Consider the following 16,048-nt stretch of genomic DNA (forward strand, 5'->3'; position numbering starts at 1 on the left):
AGTTCCATTCTCCATCTCTGAACTATGCATCTTTTCTGGAATATACTTGCCTAGGTATTACATCTAAAATCTATAATAGCTGCAATAGTAAAACAGGCAGTCCTCGTTTAGAGGCTGCTTCATTTAGTGACCACTTGCAGTTACAACTGTGATAAAAAAAAGTAACTTTACGACCAATCCTTGCATTTATAACATTTTCAGGTTTGTAAAGCAAAGGAAATCTGAAGTAAGATCATAAGCATAGTCACAGTTAACTTCGCTAACTTAACTGACTTAGCTTCACTTAACAACCGAGTTGCAGGTCCCACTTGTGGTTGCTAAATGAGGACTACCTATATAGCAACTAAAAAAGTCAGTGTAACCTTATGATATCATTGGTGTCAGCAAAAGAACCTGATTCTATCTCACTAATAAAAATTGAAGACTGTTAACTTTAATTATATTGTTAAAACCAAACTGCACAATCTTCATTTGTTATTGACCTTTTTTGCTAGCAAAAGGGCTGCAACAATTATGGCTGTAAACTTATCTATACTTGTAAATAAATCCCTAGCATTCAATGAGATGTTTGGATTATTATTTACGCTTATGACTGATTGATTAAAAAGACAGCAACACATACAGTTTATCCATGAAATAGGTGTTGAACTCCCAAGAGCAATCTGAGAAAAACTTTAGTTCATATCACAAACTCTGTATGTTGAAACATCTCATAACTTCAATGTGTTCAATTTACTAAAAGTTCAGCACATGAAATATTGTGAAAATTGTTTGGATACTTCACTGTAAAAAGTCACAGAACCAGAAACAATCACAAATATTTTCAGTTTATATTGTTTCAGAATTTTACCAAATAATTGAAGAATTAACATTTTTCATTTTCAAAGCTCAGGTTTCTGGACTTTGCTAATGGAGTCTGTACTAGGAAATCAAGCAACTGTTTGCATAAAGTAAAATTCATTCAAACTTTTTAATGTTATGCTGAAATATGGATTTGATTTTTGTCCTAGGGAGGCTTCATTAATTTTATAAAGAAAAGATCTCTTTGAGTTGTGCAAGATAAAACAGAAAGGAAGGAAGACGTTCAAATAGCAGTGTTCATTGGAGACTTTGGAGCCTGGAAGGGCTAGTAATGCAGTAGATTAAGAAGTTATTATACAAGTGTTCAACATACCTCTGGCATATGTTATTGTTGCTGAAAACTCAGAGATGTGAACTTCTGACTACTCATAATGAAGAACTGTTATACAATTAACTTATGGAACAAGATCTGATATATATCACAAGACATCCATATCTCCAAATTTACATAAGTAAGTTTATTTACTTATTTCTTTATTAGACTTTTATCCTGCCTTTATTTCTGGACAACTCAAGGTGATGTACATACCTAATGCTTCCACCTATTTTCTCCACAATAAGAACCCTGTGAGATGGGTTGAGCTCAGTGAGAATGAATGGCCCAGAGTTACCCAGCTGGCTTTCATACATAAGGTAGGAGTTGAACTTGCTGTTTCTAGCCCAGCACCTTAGGCACGACTTATGCTTATACACCTATTATTTTTAAAAAAACATTAAATTTCTTTAATAATTATTGAAACAATATTTTAGCTGAATATTTTTCAAATTGGTTGTTTTTATATTATTGAATTTGCTCTAGTTTGTTTTTACAACACCGCACCTCCTTTTGGAAATAAAATCAAGATACAAACATTGAAACAAAAGGATCATATATAGTTTGGGCTCTGTGAAAAAAACAGTTTGAAAGAGTCTGTGGATCAGCAACATAGAGAAATAATGGACAATTTTATACAACTGTAAAAACATAACTGGGATTAGCGTATTTAAGTAATAAGTTAAATTCACTGTCACTGGAATGCCTTTTCAAAACGTATCACTAATGGCTGGCTGGGGAATTCTGGGATTTGAAGTTCACACATCTTAAAGATGCCAAGGTTGAGAAACACTGATTTGATGTTTTCAATATTATGTCACTGATGCCTGGTCATATGTATTGCTTTGATGCCATACAGTCTAATACTTCTAAAATAATTGAATGATCTAACTTTATAGCTTAGATCAATTTCTATATATATCTATTTTAGGTCAGTTCCTTTTGTTATCTAGAGCAGTTGTATCTTCTGTTTGTTTGTGCAGGTGTCAGAAAGGATAGGACCTTACTGCAAGGTATGAAGTAACCTAATGACATTTCCTATTTATTTTTGAATAATTCATTTACTTGAGATAATTGCACAAGAATAGTCTAAAATGTAATGCTCAGGGTTGATGTTTGCAATCTGCAGAATCTCTTGTTGACTGTATTGATGCAACGGAAGAAACAGCCACAACTATTTTCTCCCAGCCCCATCCTTTTTCTTCCAGAATTATATCACTCACTGTGTTCTGCTGGCTGGGTAGCAAAGGTAGTAACAGTTCCTGCTGCATAAGTAATATTAGAAGAAATAGTTCAGTATTTCAGCTTGTAAAATAGGTGTCCAGAACCATAGCATGTGCAAAATGTAATTAATTCAGTGAGAGGTGAATGAAACCAATAATGTGGATAGAAAAGAAGTCCTTTATTACTGGATCTTTATGATTGTTTTGGATAAATGAATCCATACTTAAACTATTAAAAGTAGGATTGTGCAAGGTCCAACAATATGGGTATAAAGGGAAACTATATCAAATAGGTTCTTAAAAACCTTACTAAAAAGTTTCTTGTTTCTCCAAATAATTGCCATTAAGAAAGAGAAAGAGAGAGAGAAAAAAAAATTAAAATTCCTTAGAACACATAAGGATGTTTGGGATCATGGCCTAAATATAGTTAGGTTAACTACCAGTTTGTTGTATTTTTTTCACTTTTTTGTTAAACCACTTTTATGTTTTTTTTTTGTAATCAAAAATTTAAAATAAAAAAACTACCAGTTTTGTATAAAATCACTCCTGCTTTTTAAAAAAAAGTCTAACCTGAGTTCTGTTAAATGCCACACGTGCAAAAACTGCCTGCGAGATTCCTGCTCGTTTCAATTCATCACGCACCCACTGGTAGATTTCGGAAGACACTTCTGTATTAGTTGAGACCTGCTGTTCCAACGGCTTGTTGATGGATCTGCTGACAGGAGGAGGATGGTTCAAGTACTGTTGGTTTAAGGACTGTTGGGCTAGAAGTCTGTTCACTGCATACTGCTGGTTTAGCAACTGGGCCATTACCAATTGTTGGTTTACCAACTGAGGACTAATGGGAGTAAGTCCAGGGTGCAGGTTTGGAAGTGGGGTCCGAACAGATGGTTGACTACTATGAGAAAGCTGAACGGGGGATGGTGGCTGTTCAGCGGTGTTCCCTGGGACTGGTTGGTGACCAAAGTTGACATGGTTGGCACCTTGTTGTGATAGTTCAGAAAGGCTGTCCATTTCAGCTAAGAGGGAAAAAAATAGAGTATAAATTATTTTGTCTAAGGAAATGAATGAATATATAAAAAAGAATAGCTTAGTTCAGATCATCGCTATCTTATTCTGAGCTTCATTCAAGAGATATTAATCAAATAACATAGTGGGGTATGCAAATCTTTCCTTCTTCAATTATCTACCTTCTAAACACACATCTGCCTACGAACGTTGAGCCTCAAAGAGATGTGTTACACCTCTGAGGAGCAGATTCAGACACAAGCAAAGTGCTTTTTCAAATGATTTTTCACAAGCTTAATAGTATTTTCTCAATAGCCTCCAATACATCAGAATATTTTTATACATGTTTTGTTCAGAATTTCTCTTATGTAACCATAAGAGAAATGGTTGTTGTAATTCGCTCATGTATTTATACAGTATGTCCAGTTTTTTCACAAACTGGAGTATACACACTGAAACAAAGATACACATTATTATCACTTTTTAAATGCATTTCAGCTAACATATTAAAAATGTTTGACTAAAAGAACATACGGACTTTTTCCATTTTTATCAGGATCTTGAAAAATGCACTTAATATAGTTATTACAACAAGTCAATACTATATTTACCTGAAGGAAGGCAACCCCCCCAAAGCACTTTTACGTAGGAGGTTGTCTTATATTTGCAGATAGAAACACTATTTAAAGAGGTAAATGCTGTCGAAAAGAATGGAGAAGTGATTCCTATGGGTTATTTATATTTATTATTATAATTCTGATTTATAAGACCGCCACAAATCAAGACCAACTCTAGTAGTGTACAATTAAAACCAATTCAATACCTAAAAACAACAAAATAACAAAAGGAGCATTATGTAGTGGGGAGAACACTTATCACAGCCAAATCAAACAATGCACATCAAATGGACACAATCTATCTCAGAGCTTGGAGGAAAAGGCAAGTTTTTAAGGATGGTCTAAAGGCTTGTAGGCCAGGGGGATACTATTCCAGATGTCAGGAACAGAATCAATAGAGAAGGCACACTTCCTAGGACCCATTTGAAGATACTGCTTAACAGATAGGACATGAAACGCACCTACTCTATCAGAACTTATGGGGCAGACAGAAATAATGTGAGAGAAGTAATACCTCCGATAGCTAAGCCCTATGCCACAAAAGGTTTTAGAGATGATAACCAGCACCTTGAATTTCACCTGGAAGTTCACTGGAAACTAGTGTAGCAAAGGCATTACGTGGGTGAACCAAGGTGCACCCAAATGTGTATGCTGTTCTCTTCTGGATGGCAGCCTCATGTAGAGTGTGCTGCAGTAGTCCACGCATGAGATGACTAATGAGAAGGGACTCCTGGTCAGGAAAGGGTGCAAGTGGTGTACTCTTGCAACTTTACAGACATCTGCCTTCTAAATGCAGAGGGCAAACTGTCTAGCTGTGTTCCAAGTATTAGTAAAAGTGTTAAAGTTAATCAGGCAAACAGCAGGGATGAACCCTGACCCTTCCATATTGCCCTTGATGATCTAATCCTCTGAAGCAACCAAGCTGCAAAAGCTGCTTACAGATGGATAGCTGCCTTTGAATACAATAACTTCAAGTGAAACAGTTTACTCCTTTTGCCTATCCTGGTGCTTTTAATTCTTTTTCTAGCAGCTGAAAAGGCTTGTCTCTTTCCCCCCCCCCTTTCTTTTCCTTTCCAGTTACCTTCTTCCCCTCACCTCATATCCAATAGAGTTTTGATTCTCTCCTTTATCTGTCTTTTCCCTCCCTTTCTCTTACCCATCTTCAGTCTTTTTCTTTGCTGCTTCCTCTTGAAGGATGGGGGGAATATACTGCATGGTGTCTGTAGGTGGAGAAAGTAGGGAAGCCGGACACTGCACCATATTTCTGTATGTTTGTAGTTTTTTCTATTTTTTTTCCTTTGCAAAATCTCTTAAATTCAGGCTTGCATTTGTATTTTAGGCTGAATACATTAAATAAAGCCACAAAAATGCAAAGGGAAAAGGCAGAACACAGATTTTCCATGTAGCAGAACTAATATGAAAGTGAACTTTTTACAACATAAAGTTCTGAGGATAAGTTACAAAAACAGCTATCTAAAAAAATCCATCTGCTTGTGGCATAGCATAATTTGGTTTCCTTAAAATAGGAATGCTAAGAAAATCAGAAATATATACTATATTTAACTTCTTATTAAGCCTGATTTTGTAACTTAAGATGTCTAAATTATAATTTGGCGACCTTATAGAACTCTAAAACTGAGCATATTTATGAAATTCATAGAACAATCATAATCTTAGCAGTTCTAAAATTAATTTGTGTAGTGGAACTTAATTAATATAGGTATGAATGCAAAGGAAGGCAATCAAGTCAGCTGGACAGCAAAAATAAGGTAATTATTTTTTTACCTCCAAATCAGGATTCATTGGTAGAAGGCAAGTATCAATTCATATGAAATGAATGGCATGTATACACTTTTCACAAAGATAGTATACATCTAGGATGTAGATGCACAACCTATGGTCTGCTTTGGAGCTGTCTCTTTCTTATATTGCCAACAAGCAACAAGTTCCTATGTCTTTCTATATCATGCTGCTGCTTTCTCTTTATATAAGATTTGGGATGTGTACGTACGGGACTATGTATATAACAATTTAACTTTTTGCTCACATACTTATTTCAAACATAGGAATCAGTTATTATTTACAGGGATGAGAATCATTGTAATTGTGCATATACTAAATAATTACATAATAAAGAGTTAAATAGTTAAATTAAAAGTAGTAATGTTCATATGTAATGTAATGCAATGTAATGTTGTCTTCCAACCAGTTTTAAAATCTTTTTAGGTAGCCATGCACTTTTTTTCTTTTTTCTTTTTGGCAAAGCATTCAAAAGCTAGTCAGCCAAAACAAAAGTTTAGTGCACTGCTGTTATACACGGCCCTTGAAATGTTGTTGGATACTATTCCAGTTTTGCCTCTCCACTGGCCATGATGGTTAGAGTGGAAGTCCTTCCTTCCTTTCTCATTTCTATTCCAGATACAAAGTGTATTTTGGGCATGAATATCGCGTATGTATACCAAAGTTGAAGAAATTATCGTTCATTAATGCAACAGCGCTTGCCCCGTGTAAATTCTGATCAAATAAATATGAAGAGCAAACATTTCACTGAGATGGAGTTCCTCCTGATGATTATAAGGAAATGTTCAAGTATTTTTCTTAACAACAATACAGAAGCTGTTTGCCCTGCCTTTTGGGGGTTTTTTGACTTCTCAGCCTAGAACAAGTAAATGCTTTTCACTGAATGACTGAAAATCTCTGGAAAAATGAAGAAAAGATCTGCTCCACCTGTCTCCAGGCACTGCACATATCGTGTTTTTCCCCCTAAGAGAACTAGCAGAAAACTGAAAATGTATTTAGGAATACAGCATTCCTAAAATATTTAAGCCTACACATCAAGCCATTTCTGAATATGAAATTATGAATCAACTTCACAGGTCTTCATACCTTCATATATATAATTTAAAATATCAGTTTTTTTAAAAAATATACATCATTTTTACCCATGCAATAGCTTCATAGTTACAGAAAGCATGATGTAGTATCAGATTGGGATTGTGTGAAGAAATGCCTGTGAGGATTAAGCTGTTATCTATCTTCAACATCCAGTACTGGCAGCCACTTTTGCTTTTGTGAGAGGTTGAACTGCAATACAGTGTTAATAGTGGGTGCTTAATGCTTCAAAATTGGCCATTTACTGCATTAGATTTTGCAGGCATTTGTTCATAGCCCCAGATCTGGGAAGAAAGGCAGAAGAAATAATGCAGCCACTTAAAATCCTAAAAAGATTTCTAATGTTGCATCATTTGGCTTATCGCTCAAAATGGTCTCCACCAAATATATGTATGTATGTATGTATGTATATATATATACACATACACATATACATATACATATACATACATACATACATACATACATACACACATACATACATACATACATACATACATACATACATACATACATATATTTTGTGGCTTAAAGGAGTACCGTATGTCTGGCTGTCTGTCTATCTTACACAGATTGATTTTCAGCCACAACACACAGACACAAAAACACTATTTATATTTTCATACAGGCAAACCATCACTTTATATCTCGGTCATCAAATGTGAACATGCATGACTTCACCTGCAGCCTGTCCCATTTTCATTTGTAGGCCACTAGCTTTTCTGTTCTCTAGTTTGTTACTTTCTATACCTGTTGAACCTCTGTGGTGAAAACGCTGCCAATATTTCCAAAAGTTAAAGTAATGTAATGAAAGTTATCCATTTTGCTAAGCTGATTACTACCCAGATCTTGCCTAAAGAGATTAGCATTAGTAAGTCATGTCAGTTTTTCTGTCTTTTCGTGTATTAAAATATTGTGGACTATTTGCATTAGTGGTTTAATCTCACAGAGTATCTCATAATACCAAAATGCTGTGTGCAACTGACACTTGTGTTCAACATTTCTATCGTAAATATCAAATATAGGCTAGTATGATGCCTTCTATAGGTTATATCACTGAGTACAATTCCTTTTATTTACAATATGTCTGTGCGTATGTACGTACGTATTTGTGTGTGTGTATAAAATTTCCAAAAACAGGCCTTGTTAAGTTTGGATATGAAGATGGGGTGGATGCAAACTTGGTTATATTTACAGTAAACTCATTGAAATAAATGAGAGTTAAGTAAATCAATGTTTTATCTGAGTATAATTAAGCTTATATCCATTCCTATGTACAGACAGTTGCAACTGGATTATTTAACTTTACTAGAAATGTAACGACATGGTACATTTTATGTTGTATCAAAGATCAACAGAAAATCCTACATTACTGCCTTATTGACAATGCTATTTTCTTTGCTGTCTGAGGTGGACGTGTAACAAACTGGGAAGCAATGTAATACTGATTTACTTGTTATATATGAAATACTTCTGGAAATATTTTCAATAACTATCACAAATATTACACAGTGTTATTGCTAACAAAGGGCATGTAAAAGCCATGGGCTACATTCAATACTAAAAATAAGTTAAAAATCTTTCCCAACTATGGGAATGGCAGTAGATATCAGTGAGCTGATAACAATTAGGGCTGATTTTGAAAACTGAACATTTGTAATGCCTTTACATTAATATACTTTCTTTCCTTTTCTCTCGTTATGTTTTGCAAAATGTAATGGAATATTTGCTGTATCAAATATCATACAATTCACCAGATCTGTAAAAATCAACCCATTTCTAGTATCCAAACAAAGCTTAAACTGTATTCAATCATAAGCATGTAGACAATGATACTTGAACTCTTATCCTTTTGCTTACCCATCATATCTTTTGCCTTCTTGAAATGTTTATACCACCTCCCAAATTCCTGACATTTTGCTGCTGAGACATTTGCATAGTAAGTGCTGTTCACAATGGAAGATATCATACTCTAAAAAAGGAAGGGAAAGAGCATCTATATTACTGTAATGTTTAATGGAAGATATTTTAATTATTTGACCAGTAACATTTCTGGTTGTAACACAACATTACGTTTTATTTTGTTAAGATTTAAACAATTTATATTGCAAATCTTGTAGTATACTTAGCAGCCATTATATTACATGTATATATTGTTTTAACATCACATTCTATTCTACACAAATATATACAGAAGAAAAACAAAAATATTAACGTAAAAATATTACAAATTATGTAAAGTTTATGTTTTGATGTATCTGAAATTTATATCTGAAAGCTGTAATCTATGAAATTAAGAGGGCTAACAAAATGTACCAAAATGGAAGATTACCATACAGTGTTGTTCATATATTTTTCCTCAGAAAGGATAAATTACATGCTCTAAAAGTCATAATGAATGGCCAACTTGCCTTAATTCTATTGAAGTCATCTTCAAAAATGCATTTCATGGTATCTGTTTCATTATTTGATAATGCATAACTAGATCGTCTCTAGAAGTATTTCTAAAAATCTATTTCCAGGAAGAAAAGCTACCCCATATGCTCCTCTTTTCTCACTAATTTATTCTTAATTTATACATACATACATATATACATACATACATATATTCCTTAATACAGGCAAGAAAAATATACATTTAAAACATTAACATTAATCTGAATTAACCAACTATCCACTGCTAAGAGAAAGGGAAGCAATTCAGCTGCAGTTTCTATCTCACATTTGACCTGAAATCTCACCACTGGATTGAGTAGTTGTTTCTTACTACAAGTCCTCCAGAACACACACTTTAATAATAGGAACAGCAGTAGTAGGATGCATGAACCTGTTCTTCTGTCTCTTCAGTTTTAGGTGAAAAGGCAATCTAATCATAATCATTGCAATGAATCAGTGGGGTATGAGCCAAGATCTATATTGTTTGTATTGCCATCTGTCCTTATGAATCCATTAAAATGAGACATAGTGTGCCAACAAAGTATGAGAATCATACATGGTGAAATGGTGATATGAGGCAAAAGTTATTTTAGAAGTTCAAATTTGAAGAATCTAGATTAGTATCAAGGGAATGAGCTCCTTCGATACTTTCAAAACTATTAAGTGTCACATTGCCGTCAGTCATGTGCTATCTATGATCTTATTACAAATAAGAGTTTAAAAGATTACTGTTAGCAGATCTTTACAAGGAATTATTGTGCTCATTCTGTTTCATATATACATACATAATCTTCTAAAATTACTACTGATTAGTGATTATACCTCTGCTATATCTTTAAAGGTTTTTATAGCTTGATTTTAGAAACAAAAATCTTTGCTCTATTCCCTTCAGCTTCAAAATATAGATCCATTTAAAGGTAAGAATTTTACAAAAGCTTAGAGGTTTCCAGTTTTGTATTTTGCTGTAGATATTACAGTTTGTAAAAATCTATGCTACAAGCCTAAGAAAGGAATTATAATAGGCTACAATGTCAGAAGTAGATTCATCTGTGATTTGATGACAGCTTTTGCCCTTTCTTGAAACAGAACTCAGAAAAGATAATTAATTTAAACAACCTACAGAACCCTGTCTGCATGTTTACTGTAAGTTCACTTGAGTTCATATAATGCCTCAAGATCTAAAAGTATTCAAATGTATACACACCCAGTACTTGTAGTTTTTTTATTGCCTGATGAAGATTTGATCTGAAATGGTGCCACCTTTGCAAAAGCCCTACTACACTGGGATGATACCATCTGCCACAGCCTGAGCTTTCTTTTCCAGCCAAATGCATTATTTATAATTATCTCTTCCATAACTGTGTGGCAATAGGGATTGATTTTTTTTTTCCTAAAGTTCATTTTTGGTTCATCTAGACAGCTTTAAAATTCATTCAATATTCAGAGTTCTATCTGTGCCTATAATGAGAATAGTGGTATCAAAATAATTTTGCATACATTTTCTTACTTAAAGAAAATATATTCTCAGCAATCCACCTGTATTTATTTATTTTGCTTAGATAACTTTTTTATATTTGATTCATTCTTCAGTAGTCGATGCAACCTTTTAGGTTGTATTTTCTTCATAATATCTGAAGATAGATTCTCTGATCATAAATGGCTATGATTAACAGTGTATTGTTGCCTTTCTGAGAAACAACAAACAACAACATTAATCAGGTCAGTTCAATTATCTAAACTAAAACTGTTCATGCTTTGCTGCCAAATCAACCAGCCACTACAAAATCTATTATCTGTGATTGCTCAGCTTCAGGTCAAAAATCCATTTATCCTCCACTGTATCCAAATATCCTCTATCCTCTTTAACAATATCTTAAGCATTAGTCTTACACATCTCTAATAAAGATTACAAATAACTTCATGGAATAAAATAGGCATTGCACTGTTTACAAAAATGTGCCAACTAATCTAAAAAGCAATTCCAAAAACAGATGTTCTCTGAAACAAACTCATGAGCTATATCCCTCATATGTTCAAGGTAATTCAACCTACAAAACTTTAACAGGTCTTTTTGATTTGTTTTAAAGAAGAAAGGGAAAAAAATAGCAGTTCACATACAACTGTCTTCGCATGTTGAATGCATTTGGGCGAGATCAGTAGAGGGGGCAAGGGTTACAACAACTTATTTACACAATTATCTAAATATGATTAAACAGCTGATGAACAAATATTAAACTAGAAAATGTATAGTCATTTCAGCTTAATATAATCCTCTTTTAGTAAACATCCAAGATGATTTTTCCCAACTAGAACAGTCCTGACATCTCATAAGCCTAAGGGTGAATAGCAAGAGATTGTTTTTGATAGTTATAAATATTCAAAGGAGATGCAGACCATCTGCTTTCATATTACAGGTAAAGCAAGAATGAAATTGTGACTGCTAGAAAATAAAGGATTCTTTTAACAAAGTCTTCCTCACCTCAAAATCTATAAAAACAGACATCAAAATCTGTTTATACAGGGTAAGGTAGAGTATGCAAGATGTAACACTCCTTTTACAGGCATAGCTTGTTACAGAGTTTCTCTTATGTTCCATCTGTGTATTGTAATGCATTTCTAGTGGTTAAAAATCTTTTTCAAAATACCCACCAAAATATGGTAAATAGATTATAAATGTAAATGAACCAGCTTATTTTTCCTACACTGGAAAAAAATGATTTGAAATGGCATCTTATTATTTCAATTTGTATCCTGCCTTTCTGCCCAGAAAGTTTACATTCATTGGTAGGCAGGAAAAAAAAAAAAACTTAAGTTCATATTATTATATTATATTTAAGTTTATATTGTCACACTATAAGCTTGCATACAAGTAAGAATCTACTTGCTACAATTTTTTTTGTTCTGATTTCAGATAAAGATTTATTTATACTTTAACATTATTCTTCATAATGATTTTGTTAAGGGGCAAAGTAAACAATACCTGTCAGCCTTACTAGGTAGACCAGACAGGAAACATGACCAGATGAGCTAATTCTACTTTATTGTAAAGCTACATTAATAGAATCTTGCAAGTCTGAAAGTACAATTCTCCCGCCATCTCCTTTACAGCCTGAGAAACTAGGAAGAGTCTCTTCTGAGCCTCTTGCCACACCCACTATCCAGATGAAGGCTATGCAGTCTCGTCTGACTGTTCCCTAGGCTGTGTCTCTTGGCCCATTCTCCCAAGTAATTCCCACATACCATTCCTTCAGACTCATCCCCCCCTCCCAAGTTCAAGGGGAAACTGATTATGGGCTGTGAGAATGAAATGCAACTGCATCACTCCTTTCTTCTGGTAAATCCCTGAGATCACACGAAGCGTCCAGTAAATCAGCTGTGCCTGTAGAGGTGGTAGTTGCCCCTCCATCGGGAATCTGTTGGTCTCCCTCCCTTATGTCCTATATGCCTGATGTGGAAAATGCTGGCTCATTTCCCATACCCCCTACTTGGTCAGCACCTAACTCCTGCAAGGCTAGTAGTTGTCAAGGAGGGGGTTTATTAGGGCATTAGTTATGAAAGCAATGCACCAATAGCGGTACATGCATGTCCGCTGCTGCTTCCCATGACCTCTCCAACTTTCCAGTCTATCAAGTACTTGATCTGCTTCTCTGCGTCTAGAGTCTAGCACCACTTCCACCTCATACTCTTCCTCCATTTACCAGTGTGGGGGGATGCTGTCTGCAGAGTGCAGGGGGTTGCCTCTTTCACTACCAAAGACCAATGGAATACAGGATGAACCTTCACTGATACTGGCAATTACAAACAGAATGCTGCTGGATTTGCTTAGTCTCTGGGAAAGGGCCAATAAAATTTCCAGTCTAGCTTCTTGGAAGGTCTTGCGGAAGTGAGCAGCTTTATAGAAAGCCACACAAATCCCGTTCTGCAATTCTAGCTCCCTCTTTTCTGAGTGGATCTGCAGTTTTTGTATTGGCCTTTGCTAGTTCTAGCTGTTCCTTTAAGAGGCTATGGGCTGCTTGACTCTTATACAGGAAATCTATGGCATGAGGAACGACTTTCTTGCCTAGCTGTTGGTAAGACCTGTGGGTGGAATCCGCAAGTTGCCTGGAATGGGGACATACCGATAGAGGAGTGTGTTGCATTGTTGTAAGCAAGAAGTATGAGAACAGTCCAGTTGTCTTGCTGGTATGAAATATAGCATCTTAAATATTGCTACAACAATTGGTTAACCTTCTCAGAGTCTCTGTTGGACTCCAGATGATACAAGGAAGACAAATGAATTTTAATATTTAATAAATGCAAGAGGGCCTTCCAAAATTTGGAAGTGAACCGACTTCTTTCTGAGATCACATGATTGACCAATCCTCTATATCTAAAGTTGTGTTCCAAAAAGAGTTGAGCTGTTTCCTGGGTCATTAGGAGGCCCTTGGAAGGAATAAAATGAGCCAATTTGGTAAATAAATCCAATATTACCAGTATGCTAATATATCCCTGCACTGGGGGAAGTTCAGTGGTAAAATATAGAGAAACAGTGTCCCAAGATTGCAATGGGGTCTCTAGTGGCTGCAATAACCCAGCTGGCTTACCAGGGATTGGTTTTGCTGTATAGCAGATATGACAAGAGGAAACAGAATCCTTCATGTTGGCATGGACGTGAGACCATCAAAACTCTCTGAAAAGTCTATGTTGGGTTTTAAATATTCCCGTGTCCTGTTGGTTTGCTGTTGTCACACAGCTGTAGTACCTCCTCCCTTGGGGGAAGAGGTACATATAAACATCCACTGTACAACAGCTGCTCTTCCTTCACTGTGAAAGGCACAATACCTTGTTGGGCTCCCTGAGGTCATCCGTCTGGGCACTAGCGTATGCATCCTGCTGCTGTTGCGCCCTAATCTAGTAGATCAACAGCCTGTATTCCTGCTCCCAGCTTTTCATGTTGGTCTGATCTATGATGCAACTCCAAGTTGCATGGCTGGAGTATCATTGCCAGGGTGTGCATGTGTGTGACAGGGGCACATCATACTCCAGCTTACATGAGAGGGCATCTGGAAGTTTGTTTGGGGAGCCTGGAACATGAGATATAAAAATCAAAGCGGGAAACCCACCTGATTTGCCGAGGGGTGATAGGTTTTGCAGAACCTCTAAATTCTTATAGCCTGTACGAATTTGTATAGGGTGGGTTGCTCCTTCCAGCAGGTATATCCATTGTCAAATAGCATTTTTTACTGCCAGCAACTCTTTATTGAAAATATCATAGTTCCTTTCAGCTGGGAGGAGCACTCTGAAGTAAAAGGCACATGGTAGTAAATCTGCCCCCTCCCTTCTTTGCCTGGAGCAGGACTGCTCCTACTGCCACATCTGAAGCATCTGTCTGCATCACAAAGGGGTGGGAGGGGTCAGGATGACAGAGGAGGGGCTGAGAAGCAAAGAGTTGATTTAACTCTTGAAATGCCACTTGCTCTTGGGTCAACCAGGAGAATCACTGACCCTTTCTTAGGAGCTGGGACAGCAGTTTTACATGGTTAGCAAAATTAGGGATAAATTTCCTGTAGAAGTTAGCAAAGCCCAGAAAGCATTGAATATATTTCACATTATCGTGAGGGGGGAGGGGGATGCCATGACAGAACAGACTGTACCTTTGCTGGATCTGTACACCTTCTGTGGAGATTCTGTAGCCCAAGTAGTCTAATTGAGGCAGGTCAAATGCACATTTTTCTAATTTGGCAAAATGTTTGTTGTCCTGTAATTTTTGCAGTACATTTCTGTCATGGGTGACATGCAAGGAGGGATCTTCAGAATAAACTAATATGTCATCAAAGTACACCATCACATATTTATCTAAAAGGTCTGAAAATATGTCATTCATGAATCTAGGAAAAACAGCTACACAGTAAACCAGGCCAAACGGCATCACTGTGTATTTGAACTTGCTGTATCTTGCATTGAAGGCTGTTAAATACTTGTGTCATTCTTTCATGCTGATTAGGTTGTAAGCACTTCTCAAGTCTAGCTTTGTAAAGATGCATGCCTTTTGTATCTGGTCTAGTAGATCTGGGATAAGTGGGGATAGATAATGGTCTCTAATTGTCACTCTGTTCAGGTCTTTGTAGTCATGAATGGTATGTGGGGGCTCCCTCCTTACCCTTCAGAGTGGCTGCTGCTTCTTGTTTTTTGGGGACAAAAAGCATAGGTGCCAACGCTGGTGAGTTGGAAGGGCGAATGAATCCTTTTTTGATGTTGATCTCCAAATATTCCTTGAGGATAGCTAACTTGTAAGTAGACATGGAATACTGTCTCTTTGCTGAGACTTGGGCTCCTGGCTCTAAATTGATGGTTCAATCACATGCTTGATGGGGGGGGGGCATGTAATATGGCTGCTTCTTCCTTCCCAAACATATCTGTAAAGTCTGCATATTTTTCTGGCAGTGCCGATCCTCCCTTGTTCTGCACTGGAGTCGGGGGGGGGGGGTAAGCTTGCACTGCTTGTAAGTGATGCTGCTAGCATTTAGGGGAGGGGAATGAGAGTGTCCCTTGTGTCCAACTTACATCTGGATCGTGCAGCTGAAGCCACTCTATTCCCAAGATGATGGGTACTTGCAAGGAGCCAGTTACATAGAGCGTTATTAATTCTGTGTGATCTTTGATTGTCGGCTGCAAAGGAGCCGTGCACTGCAAAGTCGGCCCTGATTTTAGTGGCTGCC

General features: G+C 36.2%; 1 protein-coding gene across 4 annotated transcripts in view; it reads right to left on the bottom strand.

The window, feature by feature from the left end:
* SATB1 (SATB homeobox 1) overlaps nt 1-16,048 on the bottom strand; it is a 100,967-nt gene that overhangs the window by 54,020 nt on the left and 30,899 nt on the right. For all 4 annotated transcript variants that reach the window (XM_088150767.1, XM_088150770.1, XM_088150769.1 and 1 more), the window contains 2 exons: nt 8,775-8,886; nt 2,968-3,416 (listed from right to left, as the gene is read on the bottom strand). In XM_088150767.1, coding sequence (XP_088006893.1) covers nt 2,968-3,416; nt 8,775-8,886 — 561 coding nt within the window. The remainder of the gene's footprint in view (nt 1-2,967; nt 3,417-8,774; nt 8,887-16,048) is intronic.

Source organism: Python bivittatus, unplaced genomic scaffold, assembly GCF_059951505.1.
Source record: "Python bivittatus isolate LINGU-HERP-01145 unplaced genomic scaffold, Pbiv_v1 ctg000610_np1212, whole genome shotgun sequence".
Lineage (NCBI taxonomy): Eukaryota > Metazoa > Chordata > Lepidosauria > Squamata > Pythonidae > Python > Python bivittatus.